Here is a 17228-nt window from a genome sequence, read left to right on the forward strand (position 1 = left end):
TCATTCTTATCAAAACCATGAAATAATTCTGAGCTTATTCTAAAATTTATATTTAAAGGCTCATGCCCTAGACTAAGGAAAATAATCTTGACCAGAAAAGTATGAAAGAATTGGTTCATCCCATGTTAATGAGTACTACCTAGATATGACAATGAGAAGACAGGGTGACACTGATGATAAACAGGCAGGCCTTGGTATAGCAGGTCCATGTTTGTCCTGGATAGTTTTTAGAGTCGGCTCCGTACAAGCAAGAGTCATTTGGGAAGAGGAACATTCAGACCAGACTGGCTGTAACCATGTCGGTGGTCTTGAGTGTTGAATGATGTGGAAGATCCCATCCACAGTGGCCAGCGCCACCCTGGGCACGTAGTGCAGGTTATGTAAGAAAACTGGCTGAGCAGGAGCCAGAGGGAGCAGGCCAGTAGGCCTCCTTCCTCCCCAGTTTCTGCTGCAGGCCTTGCAATAGCTTCCCTCAGTGTTAGACTGTGACCTGGAAGTGCATGCCAAATAAAACATTTCCTGCCCGAGCTACCTTTGGCTATGATGTTTAACCCAGCAACAAAAAGCCAAACTAGACATTGGTGCAGAGTAAGGGACTCAGTAATGGGCCCATGGCAAATATGCCCAGCCATTAGAGGCAGTTGGACAGCAACCAACCAACCAACCAACCAACTAACTTCTTCCTGTGGTAGATAGATCCAGACCATCTAATACTACTAAATGGTATAAAATAACCAATTATTGATACACGCATTGACCTGGAAAAATATTCCAGGAACCAAACTGAGCAAAAGAAAGCCAATCCCAGACTGTTAAGGTGTATTCTAATTTACATGACTCTCCATAAGGACAACACTGTATAAAGAGAGAGCAGGCAGTGAGGACCAGAAGACAGGGAGCAATGCCTGAACCCTCACACCTCTTCAGTGGCACACCACATCACTACCATCATCTGCACACAGCCGTGAGAAGCCACCCAGGCTGTACTGCTGTAGTGAGGCGCTCCTGTCTGCAGCCTTTCCCTCATCCTCCCTCACCACTGTTAAAATTCCCCTAAACCCTTCCCTGGTCCTGAAAGGCCAGGGGACCCACACTCTCTTTGTATTGGAAGAATGTGAGTCTGTCAGGCACTCCACACACATAAATGTTTGTGATCTGGAGCCCTAACACCAGCATGAAAAGCACTTATGGGTAAAGGCAAGCATCAGTCTGTTCATTCATTCATTCTTCCTCCCCTCCCTCCTTCCCTCCCTCCATCCCTTTCTCACTTCCTCAGCACCCCCCACCCTGTTCCTTTTCCTTGCTTACTTTTGTTTAATGTGTGTGTGTATGTGTGTGCACACGCATGTGGTGGCCAGAAGTCAACCTTGGGTGTCACCCTTTATGAGGTGTTTTTTTCCTTTTTTAATTTTTTATTTATTTATTTATTTTTGGACAGTGTCTCCTTGAGACCTAGCACTATTGATTAGATGCAGCTGAGTGGCCAGTGCTCTCCAGGGCAGGGCTCTTGGCTCCCCTTCCCAGCACGGGGACTATCAGTGCATGCTACTTCTGTAAGTGCATGCTACTTCATTCAGCTTCTTTGTTTGTGTTCTGGGGACAGCACATATCCAAGCCCTTAGATTTTTCTATTGTAAGATTTTATTTTCATTTTTAAAAAAGACTTATTGATTAATATGTATACAGTTCTCTACCTGCAGGCCAGAAAAGGGCGTTAGATCACATTACAGATGGCTGTGAGCCACCATGTGGTTTCTGGGAATTGAACTCGGGACCTCTGGATGAGCAGGCAGGGCTCTTAACTTCTGAGCCATCTCTCCAGCCCCGCCCTCATGTGTTTCAATGTAGCTAAGAGATTCTCTGTCAATCATCTGTCAATTCATAGTTAAAAAAAACCAAACAAACAAACTGGGTAGGGCTGCCCAAGTGTTTCTGGGCAGCGGCAGCCTTGTTCTCATTATGTCTCTTCTTGTTCTAAAGTAATCATGACATTGGAGCTTGACCAGGACAGGGAAAGCAGGGCCACAGGATGGCAAGGTTTCTGCTTTTTAATGGCAATGAGCTTGAGCAGTTACTGGACATCTTTTTAAAGCGGCTCATTTCCACCAGGGATGAAAGGCTACACAGCCAGGACCTGTGCACTTGCTACCCTGATTCCTGCTGGCGCAGGACAAGACTTGGATTGATTCTTAGGGTTCTAACAGGAACAGACATGGTCCCCTAACACCTACACTTGTGCATCAGTGTTCCTCTAATACTATGGCCATCTATACCATAGTCATTTTGTTTGTGAGTCGCTTTATTTAAGAGGCAGATGGCTTCAGTAATGATGGTTTCCAGTCAATCCCTTGCTTTCTTGGACGTTCAGTCAATCTGTAGAGTCTATCTGTCTGTCTTTCTGCACTCGGTTTCTGGAAGCTTCTGGCGAACTCAGCTCGCTTCAGATGAAGATCTTTTGAGCTCTGGGGTCATTTGTAAGTCAGTGGGTTGAACAAATGATGCAGTTGATTCTCCCAAGTGGCAACTCCAGAGCTGTGGCTGGGCTACACAGCTCGGCCCAGACAGTGCTGGCCTCAGGACCAAAACGAAATGGGGGTTTGCCAAGGGTGAGCCTGGCCCAGACTCCAGGGACACAACCTTGCTTTCAGCTGGACCAACATCACATTCCTGGACACCAGAGTAAGAGTCCTATGAGTAACCAGAGATGGACGAAGTGTGATGTGCTCCAGTCAAGACTGTTAGGTATCTAAAAATAGGGACTTTCTGTCTCTCTGGAGCAGCAGACATGGTTTGGTGGAGCCCCAAAGACTCAAGTGAGGCAAAGCTGATGGACATACCCAAGTGAGCGAGGATTTCCTGCACTAGCAAAGATCTGTCAGGCCTTCTCCTTTCCACACAGGTACCACCATCACCAGGCACAGCCCTGCCGTGATTTCCTTTGCTGGCCTAGATAGACACCGACAGAGAGTTACCCATCCCTACTCTTGGGTGAAGAGAATGATGCATCTATGTTCCTCCTGAGGACTGCCAGAAAAAGGCAAGCACCTGTGCTATTGCCACCAATACCAGGAGCATTATATACACTGGATACAGGGGGTGGGGGAGTGAGGTGGCCCCCGAAGAGCGTGTTCTCGGAGATGTACATCACCCAGCTGGTAGCACACATCCTGAAACCTGGCTTATCCTGTTCAGAGACATGTGATGGCTGTATCATGGCAATTCAAGAACCCTGTCAATCTGTAATAAGGGGACGCAGCAACGCTAAGCCCAGAGAGCTAGACCCTCAGTGGTATAATAATTCCACAGCACTTGACACTCAGTGGTACAGTCACCCAACAGCACTGTTCCCACCACAATACAGTCATTCTACCATGTGTGGCACAGTCAGTCTACGCTGCTGGATTCTCCATAGCACAGCCATTTTATAGCAGTAGACAATCTATGATACTCTTATGCCACAGCACTGAACCTGGTGTTGTTACACTCACTCTACAACACTGAATCCTGTGTGGTAGAGTCACTCAACAACACCGAGTGTTCATCACACTGGATCCTTCATGCTAGAGTCACTCGGAACCCCTGGACACTCAATGATATAATAATTCTACAGGAAGAAACCCTGCCCATGAAGTCACTGTACAACTCTGAACATACAATGGTAAGGTAATTCTATATTATAGTACCGCCCACACACAGTACAGTGAGCCTAAAGCTCTGAATCCTCCACAGCACAGTCATTGGACAGCACTGGACAGTCTAAGCACAGCCATCATAGAGTGACAGGCAGTCCACATCACAAAAATTCTATAGACATGTACAGTACAACAGGTCTACAGTGCTATGTGCTATGTGGTACAATCATTCGACACTGCTGGACCTTTGACAGTACAGTCGTTGTGCAGCCCTGGACCACTACAGCCATTCGACACTGCTGGACTTAGAGTTCAGTCATTCTACAGAAGTAGGCCTTCCTCAGTACCATCGTTCTACAGAGATGGCCTCTCCAACAGCACAGTTAACTTACAGAGCTGGGCCCTCCATGGTACAGTCATCTATACCACTGCACGCCGAGGTACAGTCAGTCTAGAGTGTTGAACCCTCCCCTGAACAGTCATTCTGCAGTCAGGACCTGCAGGAATACTGCTAATATAGACATCCGGATGCTCCTCAGAACCAACATTCTACAGAACTGGACTCTCCACCACTCTCCAGTCACTCTCCAGTCCTGAACAACCGACTCTACAATCATTCTACAAAGCTGGACCTGTATAGGGCATTCATTCTCCTGAATGGATTCTGCATGACACACTCATTCTAAATTGCTACACACTCCATGATACAGCCATTCTACAGCCTTCAACCATGGAAGACACAAGCATTCTATAGTGCCAGACCCTTTATTATATAGTAATCCAACAGTCCTGGCCACTCCGTGGAACAGTCAGTGGACACCAGTGGACATCCGTAATACAGTCATTCTGTAGTGCTCAATGCTCTATGGCAGTGTCCCCTCAAGTGCTGAACCCCCAATTGCACAGTAATCCTGCAGCAATGGTCACTCCACAGAACAGCAATTCTACACCACTGGACACTCCACAGTACAGTAATCCCACAGTGCTGGAATCCCCATTCTACAGAGCTGGACTCTTAACTGTACAGTCATCTCACACCATGACTGGACTTACCATCATGTAGTCACTCTACTGCCCTGGAGCCTCCATGGTACACTAGTACTGGCCTCTCCACAAGATAGTAATTATCCAGTGATGGACACTGCATGGCTCAGTGAGCCTACAGTGCAGGACACTACACAGTGTAGTCACTCTATGGTGCTAATTCCCTCCACACCACAATAATCCCACTGGATGGTCCAGTCTGCTATGGCACTGAACCCTCCAGTGTACACTGTATGCATCATGTCACTGTACTGTCCAACTTGCATGTATCTGTGTGGCTTCAACTTGGCATTGAGAACACAGGTCTCCAATGGTACAAGATGAGGAAAACTAAGCACTGGAAAGATATAGAAGGCAGCTAGAAAGTTTAGTTTCATCAAACATACATTTCAGTTTCTTTCTTTGTTTTGTCTTTTTGTTTTTACGAGACTGGGTTTCTTTTGTAGTCCTGGCTGTTCTGGACTCACTTTGTAGACCAGGCTGGCCTGGAACTCACAGAGATCCTCCTGCCTCTGCCTCCTGAGTGCTGGGATTGAGCACTTCAGTTTCTTCGTGTTCTCACTTCCCTGCCATTGTGGAAGGCTTGATTTGCATTCAGGCATTAAAAATCTCCAACCTAGATGAAGGCTTCTTCTATAGCTGCATTTAGTTCTTCAAGAACCATGACTCAGTTATTCCCAGACAAAGCAGCCTCGTATATCCCCAAAGCAGAACCACAACAGCTTCCATGGGAGGGGGTGAGGGACAGGAGGGAATCAAGAATGGTAGGTGTCACAAGAGAGATGGAATCCATGAGTCAAGTGGGAAAGAAAGGAGACTCAATAGGTAAGTGTTGGTGGGGGAGACAAGGTACACCTCAATTTCTCTCTCCCAAAGACCTGGTACAGAAGATCAACCTTCCAAAGATCTAGAGTCACCAGCTAAGTCCTGACACCAAGTGAATTATTCATGACGATGTGCAAAGAGTGGAGGATTGGCTGGAAACACACATGGCCCATGATGCAGTAGGTTAGAAAGGTCTACTGTGTGGGAGGGAGTGAGTACATTTGCATGGCCACAGCTACTCCAGAGCTCCTCTCTATGATCCCCCTCATGGCTCCACTGAGACAATGGCTCACGCACCATGACCTGTGTGAAGGTAGACATCTCTGTCCACTTTGTGGCCTGCTGTTTGTCATCAGAACCCAGAACAGTGCCTAAGAGATAGGCTCAATAAACAGTTGCTGAAAGACTGCAAAAGTGTTAAGTTCTAGGGCTGGAGAGATGGCATAGCTGATAAAGTGCTTGCTGTACAAGCATGAGGACTTGGGTTCGATTCCCCAGTACCCACAGAATAGCTGGGTGCAGCTTATAACCCCAGCACTAGAGAGGCAAGGACAGAAGGATCACTAGGATTCCCTGGCCATTCCGTCTAGAGGAATTAGTGGGCAGCAATTTCAGTGAGAGGCCTTATTTAAAAAACTAAAGTGGAGAGTGACTGAGGAAGACAGACAGACAGACACACACACACACACACACACACACACACACACACACACACACACACGGGAGGGAGAGAGGAAAGGAGGGAAGGAAGGACAGAGAGAGGGTCTCATAGAAAAACTACCAAATTTAAGAGTATTTTAAAGGCAGGTTCACCCTTCTGCTGCCCCTGGGCCCCACTTTGTATCTCCTTCCATAGAGCCTCTTTGGGGAAGAGTTCTCTGATGTCATGGAGCTCCCTGGCCTTCTCTGCACATTCTTACTCTACAGGCTTGGCATCACTTAAACAAATTCACCTCATAGGCCATAGTCATGCTGAGGCACAGCAACCTTCATGGACAGCTATCTGGTGTGGTAAGTCCTGAAGGCGGGATCGCTTTCAGAGGGGCCCTGCCTAATGTGCTCAGATGATGGCCAAGCAAGCAAGTGTATTCCTTTCTCCCCAGAAACACGAGATTGCTTCCTGGACCAACCAGTATTAATTGAAATCCCTACTGGGCCATCCAGGATATGAAAATTGCAGTAATCTAATCTTGTAAAGGAAGAAGTACAAATCATAGTTACATAGTCTGACAAAGAGAGAAATGAGTAATGCCAGGCCACCTCAAGATCAGGGCCCATGGTGACTGCTCCCTGACAACCACAGCCCGAATAGAGGGACACAACAGGCGAACATCAGAATTGACATCCTGGTTTTTATAGTTGGGCTCGGGGTGAAGGAAGGGGCTGTCTTGTTCTTGATACAACACAAGACTTCATACTGGGCAGCGCTCCCACAGCCACAGGAGAAGAGGGAACTCTGGGCTCTTCTGACCCTCAGGCCTGTGCTTGGGCTCCGAGGTTACTTTAGGGACTGCAAGTTCTGTGGAATCATAAAGTCTAACCAAATGACCTAGAAACCCCAATCCTCTGCAGGGAGGACCACAGTCCGCGCAGAGCACAGCTGAGAGGAGGAGAGCAGTCTGCACCCCGCCCAGCAACAGCCCAGCTCTGAGGAAGTGCTGGCCCTTCCCTGAAGCTGCACTTTGTCTCTCCCATCTCCTAGGAGCCACAACCCAAGCACCCCTGGGAAAGCTGGTCAGGATGCCTGCAGCCTGGAACCAGCACACTGCTCCTTTTTTTTTTTTTTTCCCCTCACAGCTGTATTCAATTTTCTGTCCTTGGGGTTTTAAAGGAACATTTACTCCAGGGCCAGGATTCTCAAGTTTTATGGTTATACAACTCCCTCCCAGGGCCAAAGAATGTTTGAAAAGTCCTCAGCCCAACGATGAGAATTCGTGAAACAATCCAAAGAAACTGCAATGAGAAACACTAAGACCTGCTCCGATTCAGAGTCAGGCTCTCAGTTGACTGCCCTGAGCGCTCTGGATGCCCCTTCAAAGCCGTGCAGCCTACTTCTCATGCAGTTACAGGTAGGGCGCATGCTCCAAGTGTGCGTATGTGGGAGATGGAGAACAGGAGAGTTCATATGCAGGAGAGGCAGGCAGAAGTGCAAAGTGTGTCACGGCTACCCATGGTTCCTCCTTCCTGCCCCATGATATATTTTACTATAAATTAGGCCTCAGGATTAATTAGATTTAATAAGAGATTTTTTTTTTTAAAAGAGAAAGCAGTTCCTTTAGAAGAGCTATATTCTGGTTTATTTTCCCTGTTAGAGCGTTGGATACCTCTGGTATTGTTGGTAGCTGACAGCAGAGGGAAGGAAAACGGGAGAAGGGGAAGAAGGGGAGAGAAAGGAGGTAGGAGAGAACTCAGGAGGGAAGACACATGCAATTTTACTTAGAATTTTAGCGGTATGTTTAATCGACTGTCCAGAAGCCAATTTCATCATCAACATCTAACTATCCTTGATGGGTATAAGCATGGGTGACAACAGAGCCCCCTCCCCCAGCCCATGGATCGCCAAGCAGTTGTCTAAACGCAACTCCATGACCCTGCTTACGAAGGCCCCCAGTTCCCTTACCTGGCGTCTTCTGCTGTCTGCTCATGTCACTAGCTTATCCCACCTCAGCCATCCGTCCACCCAGGTGCGCGCGCACATTCCTTCACTCTACCTTGAAGTCTCCCACAGGCTTCAGGCTGGCTTCACACGAGCATCTGAGCCGGCCGCAAGGCAAGCAAGGCTCAGGCTCTGGGGCCTGAAGTTTACGACACAGCACACACCACCCACATCAGAGGCCTGGCTACTGCCCAAGACAAATAAGATGTTTCTGAGAAACAAAGCAATTTGCACAGATCCACCCGAAGCAGATGGGATAGCAACTTCTCCATCCAGGCAGCTGTGCAGCAGCAGCACCTGCGACCCATAGCAGCTCCAAGAAGAACCAGATGACAAACACACTGACCTGGCCTGGCCCGGGCCATGCTGAGGCCTGCTGTAGCCTGGCTCCGGGGCCTAGTCCCCAAGCAGAGGTGTCTAATCCTTCCTCTTGGCAGCACTTTCTCCTACTCTTTACAAATCAAGCAATCGAAAGTATCCCTCAGCGCGCAGCCCTGAATGATCGATCGAAGGTCGAGCAAGTCCTCCTAGATAACCACCCAGTGAGCCTGGGCCTGAAAGTTGACAGATGCTAAAGTCCGAAACCAACTGAAAACAAAATTAAAAGCAAAACACAACAACAACAACAGAACACACCCATGGTTTAAAGTCAAAGCTTCTGTGAAGATAGCTCACTGAGCAGTATACAAAGCCCCAATTTCATTTTTAAAATGTGTCTGTGTGGGTGCATATATGTGGGTTGCCTGTGTGCATGGAGTGCACGTGGAGGTCAGAGGGCAGCTTGGGAAGTCAGTTCTCTCCTGCCACCATGTGTGTCCTAGGGACAGAACGCAGGTCAGCAGGCAGGAAGCTCCTTTACCTGCTGAGCTATCTTGCCAGCTCTCATTTTCTCACAATAATACATTTTAAATCCCTGTGAACCTGCATCCTAGAATACATTAAGATGCCTATTCAGGTATAACCACATTTTAAAGAAACTGATACTGGAAACTTTTCCTCAAAACCCAAATACCTACTTCCTATGTGTACAATAAAACATTAACAAAGCAACTCCCATCATACAGGTCAAAAATAAACAACACACACACACACACACACACATACACACACACACACCAAAACAACAGTAACAACAACAACAACCCTTCCACCAGGAGGTTTTAAGTGAGGCTAGTGAAAAGAGGGCATTCTCTTGTTCTATGCCAATTCAATTGGAGTTTTAAGTTTTCACCCTTTGTGATTGTTTGTATTCTAGGCAAGGAAAGGTAGACCTTTTGGCTAATGAGACTCTATAAAGTGAGTTCCAGGCCAGCCAGGGAGGGATACATAGTGAGAAAACAAACAGAAAACTCTGACACAACAAAGAATGTGTGTATACCTGCAGGTGGACACACACACACACACACACACACACACACACACACACACACACACACACACACACACCCCTTGTAGGAGGAAAAGCAAATACTGCTTAGACTCATTCAAATGAGCACCTGTGCTCATTGGCTCAAACCACGATATTTGCTCAAAACATAGCAATAGGGCTTTCCAGTCTGAGGAGCAGCCTGTCCCCAAGGAACAGCTTCCCAACAGGAGGGTAGGTAGACTGGGCTGTCACTTGAAGGAACATGTGTCTCAAAAAGCAATTTGCAATAATCTAAATTATTAAAGAAGCCTGGGAGTGATGGGGGCATGCTAATGGAAGCGGCAAGAGCACAGTCAGCAGCTTTGAGGCTTCCAAGAAGCATACCTAGGGCCCTGTCAGTCTCTCTCTCTCTCTCTCTCTCTCTCTCTCTCTCTCTCTCTCTCTCTCTCTCTCTCTCTCTCTCTCTTTCTGTGTGTATGTGTCTGTGTGTGTGTCTTTCTCCCTCTGTCTCCCCCCACCTCTGTGTGTGTCTGTCTGTCTGTCTGTCTCTGTCTCTCCCCCTTCTGTGTGTGTGCCTGTCTCTGTCTCCCCTCCCCACCCGACCACTTTCTGTATGTGTGTGTGTCTGTCTGTCTGTCTGTGTCTCTACCCCGTTCCCCACCTGTGTGTCTGTGTGTGTGCACGGGCGCGCATGTGCGTGCCTATCTGTCTGTCTCTCCCTCGACCTCTCTCTGTATGTGTGTCTGTCTGTCTGTCTGTCTCTCCCTGCCACCTCTATCTCTATATGTGTGTGTGTGTCTGTCTGTCTGTCTCTGTCTGTCCCCCGTCCCCACCTCTCTCTCTCTCCCTCTCTCTCTCTCTCTCTCTCTCTCTCTCTCTCTCTCTCTCTCTCTCTGTGTGTGTGTGTGTGTGTGTGTGTGTGTGTGTGTGTGTGAGTGTGTGTGTATGTCCCTTCTATCTCTGATAAGGCTCCAGTGATCCATACTCCAGTCTTACTAAACACAAAACAACACAGCACTTGTAGTCAGGACCACACTATAACCTCCCAGTCACAGTAACAAACCACCTGCTGATGCCTCAGGGGTAAAGCTTTCGATTAGCATGTGCCCAGGCTTTGGGTTCAACCTCTAGCACAATACAAAAACAAAACAACCAAACATGGTCAAAACCACTAGAGAATAAAGAACACAGTAGCCCCAGCTCCCCAAAGCCTTGCTGTGTGCGTGCCCTGTGTACAGGATTTCAGGCACTGCTACATGCCTGATGACTAACGACGGGAGCATTGGGCTTTCTGACCCAACAGCCATGCCTGCTTCAGCAGAGCAGGAAGCGACCCTGACTGTTCTCCGGCATCACACAGCTGTCTCCCTCTGCCTGCCTTCTCACTTACCACACTGCCTGGGCCCACTCTGACTCGGAGTCAGCAAGGCTGAGCCACTTCTGAGGAGGATGCAAGGATGCGGAGAACATCCATCTCAGCATTTCCAAAAAACAGTCTTGCTGAAAGCTACAGGGTAGTCCCTCCTGCTGTGCAAGTCACCTTATGTCAGGGGCCTCTCTCAGGCCATGCCTGTGCTTGCTCAGGTTCTTCTGGGACTCTGTAACTCTAACCTACCTCACACTGAGCTCACTAACCACCCAGATGTGAGTTTGCTGTTGTCGTGATGGCGTTTCACCTCCTTTCTGGGCTGTACCTCAGAGCTCCACACACACTTCCAAGTTCCCATGTGTGAGTATTCCACAGCACCACAGGCTTCCCCAGCCTCATGGGTCCATACAAACTCAACAGCACAAGAAAGCTCCCACTCCTCCATTGTCACCGATACATCATACCATTCCTTGCGCTGGGATGCTGTGTGTGGTGTCTGACTGTCCTAAGGAATAATGATGCTGAAAACCCTTCTTCTGTGCTTCATATATCCTCTGCAAAAAACATCTATCCAGGCCTTTTTACAAAGTTTTAATTGCTTTTTTTTTTAAGTCATAAAAGCTCTAACACGTTCTAAATATATCCCCTTATCACACATATGACTTGAAACTATTTCATCAGTTTTCTTCTCTCAGCATGTGCAGGCACATATGCCAGAAAGCATCTCTGTCTCTCTCTACCAATCTCAGCCTTGTTTCCTTTTAGAGGCAGAGTCTCTTATTGAAGGTGGACCTTGCATTTCTCAGCTAGGCTGGCAGCCAGCATGCCCCAGGGGTCCTTTTATCTCTGTCCCCTCAGCGCTGGGATTACAAGTATGTACAGACTGCATCTGGCTTTCCCCCCTCTGTGTGGATGCTGGGATACAAGCTTTGGTCCTCATGACTGCATATCTGAGGCCCTTTCACTTTCTTATTCCTGCACTTTGATAACCAGAAGCTTTTAATCTTGATGAGGTCACTTCATTTATTTGTTTCTTGTCATTTGTGCTTTTATGTTGTATCTTAAAAACCACACCCCATCAAAAATCAGTAAATTTATGTTTCTTCTAATTTTTTTTTAAAATCACTTTTGAAGTTATAGCTCTTGCATTAAGCATTTGGCTTGTCTTGAATTAATTCTTCCACACTATAGTGAGGAAGGTACTCGGTCTTATCCTTCTGCACATGGACAGCCAGGTGTCACTAAAGAGACGATCCTCTCCTCTGGGAATTGTCCTGCTAAACTGCCAGAAATCAACTGACCACAAATGTATGGATTTATGTCTAGACCCTCAATTATATCCTATGTGTCTGCATTTCCAGCCTGGTTACCGTGATTTGAAAGTGATTTAAATCAGGAGACTGGTTTTCCGGCTTTGTTCTCTTTCAGCGTCCTGTGGCCATCCTGGCTCCACTGATTTTCCACATTGGTTGTGGGTTAACTGCAAAGGATTCAACTGAAGTTTAAAGAGGCTGAATCAAACTAGTGGCTAAATTTGACAACTATTGAACTTGGTTTTGTTGTTGTTGTCACAAGACAAGGCTTCAATATGAGGCAGGGCCTGGCCTCAAACTCGGCACTCTATCTTCACCTTCTGTGTGCTCAGTTTACCGCATGTGCCATCATGCCCTGCTGAAAGTACTAAGTATGTCCCATAGGTAAGATGTCCCTTTGACATGTGCTAAATTTATTCCTATTCTTGTCATGCTACTACACAGAAAAGGCTTCATTTTACACAATTCATTTAAAGTTTTAAAAATACAACTGGTTTTTTTTAAAACATTGGTCTTATATTCTATAATCTTGTAAACTTACTCATTATCTCTCACACTCTAATGGATTCTTAAGGATTTTCTCTACATAAAACAATGCTATTTGCACACAAGGATAACTCTGATTTTCCTTTCTAATCTGAAAGACTTGCATCTCATTTCTTAGCATAACTGCCTTGGCTACAACCTCTAGCAAAGACCGTATTAGTTTTCTAATCATCATTAGTTTTGAGAAAGCGGCTTCAGGTTTACCAGAGAGATGGAGTCAAGAAGATAGACAAACCAAAAGATGGGCAAAAGGATGGATGGATGGATGGGTGGATGGACAAATGGATGGATGGACGGATAGATGGATGGGTGGGTGGATGAATGGATGGATGGAGGGATGGATGGACGGACAGACGGATGTGTTAGAAATGATAGAGGGATGGGCCAAAGTTCTAGGTCTTTTGATAATGGGACTAAGTCCACAATGGCCACCTACAGGCTGGAGATACCCAAGGATGTCAAGTCCAAAATCTTCAGAACGAAGAACACAGTGCTCTCTAGACCCGTCAGTCCAGTTGGGCAGAAAGCCTTAGAACTTCCAGGGCTAGGGCTTAAGGCTGGAGTTCAAAGTCCCTAGAATGCTTGCTAATGTCCAGTGGGTGAAAATAAGGGTATCCTGGCTCAGGAAGAAAGAGGAGCTCAGCATCTTGGCCTTTTCCATATATCTGAGATCCTAGCTGACTAGATGGTTCTGCCCACATGGAGGACAGATCTTCCTCATGCATTCTACTGACTCACATGCCAATCTCCTCCCAAAATACCCTACACACACACAGACACACACAGACACACAGACACACACACACACACACACACACACACACACACACACACACACACACACACTGCTTTATCAGCTATTTATGATCCTTTCATCTAGTCAAGCCTATGTATTTAAACCAATCAGCACCAGCACTAACAGGCTCTTATCTCTAACATCAGGGGAAATATTTCTGCCCATTCTGCATGGGACAGCCCTGGGCTTTGCACAGATGTCCTTCTCAGGTGACAACGTCCCCTGCCAGCCCTGATTTCCTGAGTGTTTAAACACAGTGAACCCAGGACTCAGTCAGCATATGTACCACACCCATGTTCACTTTCCCTCACACCCTCTGCCGACCTTCTGCTTAGCCTGCTACTGCTCACATGCATCACGTCCCCATTGCAAGCCTGTCCATCTCTCCCCAGTTAGTCACCATACCAACCTCCAACCAGAGCCACAGGACTCGGCTATTTTCATTGTAAGAACAAATCTGATGGTATCTGTATAACAGTCTAGTCCTGCCAGCATTCATAACGCCCGTCCTTGTAACAACTATTCCTATGAGGCAGGCATAATTGCCACTGCTCTGCAGGTGAGGGACTTGGGTGACAGAGGCTTCGTACATGTCCTTCCAGCATCAGGAAGATACCAAAGTCAGCCCCAGTGTTAAAACCAGGCCACCTAGCCCTAGGATTCTCTTCAGCCTTTGTGTTTCAGTGATTCATCTCGATCCCCTGTAAGTACTTACATCCTACATATAAGCACTGCCCATCCCATCTCTAGCTGTATCCTTAGTGTCTGGCATCACCTGTGGCTGATGTTCAGAAGACAGATAATTCACAGGTGGAATGCTGGCCATACCCACAGTTTGCACAGGATAGTGGTGAGCGCTGCTGACTACACACAGCCATGGAGGCTTACAAGGTCCATTAGTTCTGAGGTAGACCAGTTACTCAATGCTCCCCAGTCAACTGACTACAGCACCCATGCCCAGTGCGTGGACAGCCTAGAAGCTGTGCTCCAGAAATCACTTGGAGAAATACGATCCTGAGGTAGGTGAATAACGTCACTCGAAGCATGCATGCCTCTGCCTCCCTTTCTGCGCCGGCTCTGATCACATTCATATATATATGGGCTAAAGTAAGCAGATCATGATGGGATGTGCTCTTAATCCCAGCACTCAAGACACACGCAGGAGGATCATGAGTTTGGGACCAACCTGGGCTACACAATGAGTTTGTCCAAAAACCCAAAAAGTTTACTTTAGAGCCAGTCAAAGCTCTTTCAGGACCAGGATTCAGCCCAGAAAGAAATGTTTACATTTCCCTTAGCCTCCTTTTCTTGGCAGTCCCAACTGAAACAGCAGGACACAGGACTGCTGAGAACTCCAAGTCCCTATGAGGTGGGAACACATGCTCACCCCGGGAGTAGCTTACGCTTCTCAGAGCTCTGTTTGGCGGGATGTTAGTTAGATGGGGCTACCCTCATGTATGTGCCTTCATCAGCTCTTGGCAAACAGGCTAGCCCTGTACTGTGCTATCTCCAAAGTGTGTGTGGCCTCCATAAAGAACTCACCTTAACAGTTAAACCATGGCTTCGGATGCAGATGCCCTCATCATCGCCTCTTCAGCTTTCTGGTCTTCTAAGTTATCTACCCGAACTCTATGGGAAAGAGAAAGAGAAAAGCAAGCTCTTACTTTGAGGTCTAAGAAAGACAACAGCTGGTGGTATAACACACCACCCAGTGCCCATGCCTTGGCTGCAGTGACAGGGGCTCAGACAAGGACTGAAATCAGGCCATCTTACCACCCCCACACAGACTTTCTCTTAAGCCCACAGAGACCTGGGAGCAAAAGGGCAGATGGCCTCCTCTGAGGGTTAGATTTCACATCCAAGAGGCACTGACAACGCTGGACCCCTTAGAGAAAGAGAGGTGCCACAGAGGCAGGAGCAGGCCACCCAAGGCATCCAGAGTGAACTGTCTCTGAACACTGAGTCCAGGGTGAGGCAATCTTGAACACCTACTTTCCTTAAAGGTTGGAGAGTATGGGAGCAGTGTGCCCACACTAGAAGGCACTGGAATAGAGTATCAGCATATACGACCACACGTGTCCTGTGCAGCAAGGTGCCATGTCTAATGAGAGGCGGCTAGACAGGAAGAATCACTGCTCACATTTGAAATGGGTGAGTGCTTGTACGGCATTCTGACAGCTCAGCATGGAGAGGTGCTGACACAGCAAGGCCCCTGCCCCAAGATGCAGAGGGAAGCAAAGCTCTACAGGCCCTGAGTGGTGTCTGGGGCAGCCTTCTATCCCAGGCTCCCAAGCTATCCCTACCTATCCCATGGCAGGCTTCTTCGTCGTTTCCTGTATCATCAGCTTTTGAGACCGTTAGAGAGGAGCTTGAGCACTGAGTGTCCCGCAGTGGCTGAAGATGCCCCATCACCGTGGATGGAACTGGCTCCAATTCACGGTACAAATGTGCTCTAGCTGCCTTCCAGAGAATGTGGCTCATTTCCAGAGCCAGAAGCAGACACAACATACTGAAGGGGCCACCTTAGGCTGGGTGAAGGAGTGGCAGCTAGTCAGTTCCAGTGAGGTTTCCACAGGGCAAAATACGCGCACTGCCATGTGGTGGGAGTCAGGCAGCCATTAACTCGTTACCTGAAGCCACAAAGGTGGCTGTGGTGCGTATGAACTCAGGGTTAAATTGTATATAAAAAAATCATGTTCTCTCTTTCCCCACAAGTCTGTTTATTACTAAAATGCTTTAGAGGCCCTATAAAGTAGGCTAGACCAATTAGACTGCCTTTCTCCCTGGGGCTCCTCCCCTGTGCCCTAAAGGATGGAGGGACGTGGCTGCTTCTGAAGGGAAGGCGTGCCAATGATGAGAAGAGTGAGGGGTTCCTTCTTGCCACCTCATCACAAGCGCCCATAACTCCATTTCCAAGGATCTGACACCCTGGGATCTGGGGGTACCAGGCACACATACATACATGTAGGTACTCATATAATGAGAGAGAGAGAGAGAGGAAACAGAGCTGAAAATCGGAGCCAAGTGTAAGCTCTTGTCTGCCTCTCAGGGGCACATCTTTCTTTTTCAAGGTACCTCCCACCTTCACTTGATCTCAGCATCAAAACAAAGGTCCTGGCCTGACCTGGAGGCCCATCCTCTACTAACTGCACCTGTGGGAAGGGAGTGGCAGGCCTTGCTCTAGGGCAGGGCTTCTAAAGGCTTATTGGGCTGACAGGCAGTTGCTCATGGCATATGGATGCTTCCAGTGTGTTTGCTCTTGTACTTCTAAATTCCCCAGTGGCGGCTACTTCTCTGGAGCAGGGTCTGGGCCCCTTTGTCAGGCATCTAATGGTCCTTGTCCTAGAGATGAGGAATGTGCCCTGTCTGTCGTGGGTACTGGCTTCTAAACTTTGGGTATTTCTCAATCTCCTCCCAGGGTGCCTGGAAGCAAGGAAAGCAGGTTCTTCATGTCACAGAGCCTCTGGCACTTCCTCCAGACTCTCAGATAATTTGCAAAATGCCTTTCAGTTTTCTTTCCAGAGAGACATTCCCAGACTGCCTTGTTTCCTGCTCAGGGACCTCTCTCCTGAATTCATGCGTCGATCTGTCATTGAACAGGACAGTGGCAGTCAGGCCATCCTTGGGAGGTTGGTTCCAGGTTCCCTGTATGAGCACTGACTGCTCTTCCGAAGGACT

The 17228-nt window shown here is 47.7% G+C and overlaps 1 protein-coding gene across 6 annotated transcripts in view; it reads right to left on the reverse strand.

The window, feature by feature from the left end:
• The window catches only part of SVIL (supervillin), a 201622-nt gene that overhangs the window by 127654 nt on the left and 56740 nt on the right, over positions 1-17228 (reverse strand). For 4 of the 6 annotated variants that reach the window (XM_084782155.1, XM_084782171.1, XM_084782157.1 and 1 more), the window contains exon 2: positions 15093-15179. Coding sequence is in view for 2 of the 6 variants with exons in the window: in XM_084782164.1 (XP_084638290.1) it covers positions 8122-8146 (25 nt within the window). In the remaining 4 variants the exon portion in view is untranslated. Of the gene's footprint in view, positions 1-8121; positions 8298-8900; positions 8936-15092; positions 15180-17228 lie in introns of those variants that run through there. The other 2 variants (XM_084782165.1, XM_084782164.1) reach the window with 2 other exon arrangements.

The sequence above is a fragment of the Acomys minous genome, assembly GCF_964271855.1.
Source record: "Acomys minous genome assembly, chromosome: 5".
Lineage (NCBI taxonomy): Eukaryota > Metazoa > Chordata > Mammalia > Rodentia > Muridae > Acomys > Acomys minous.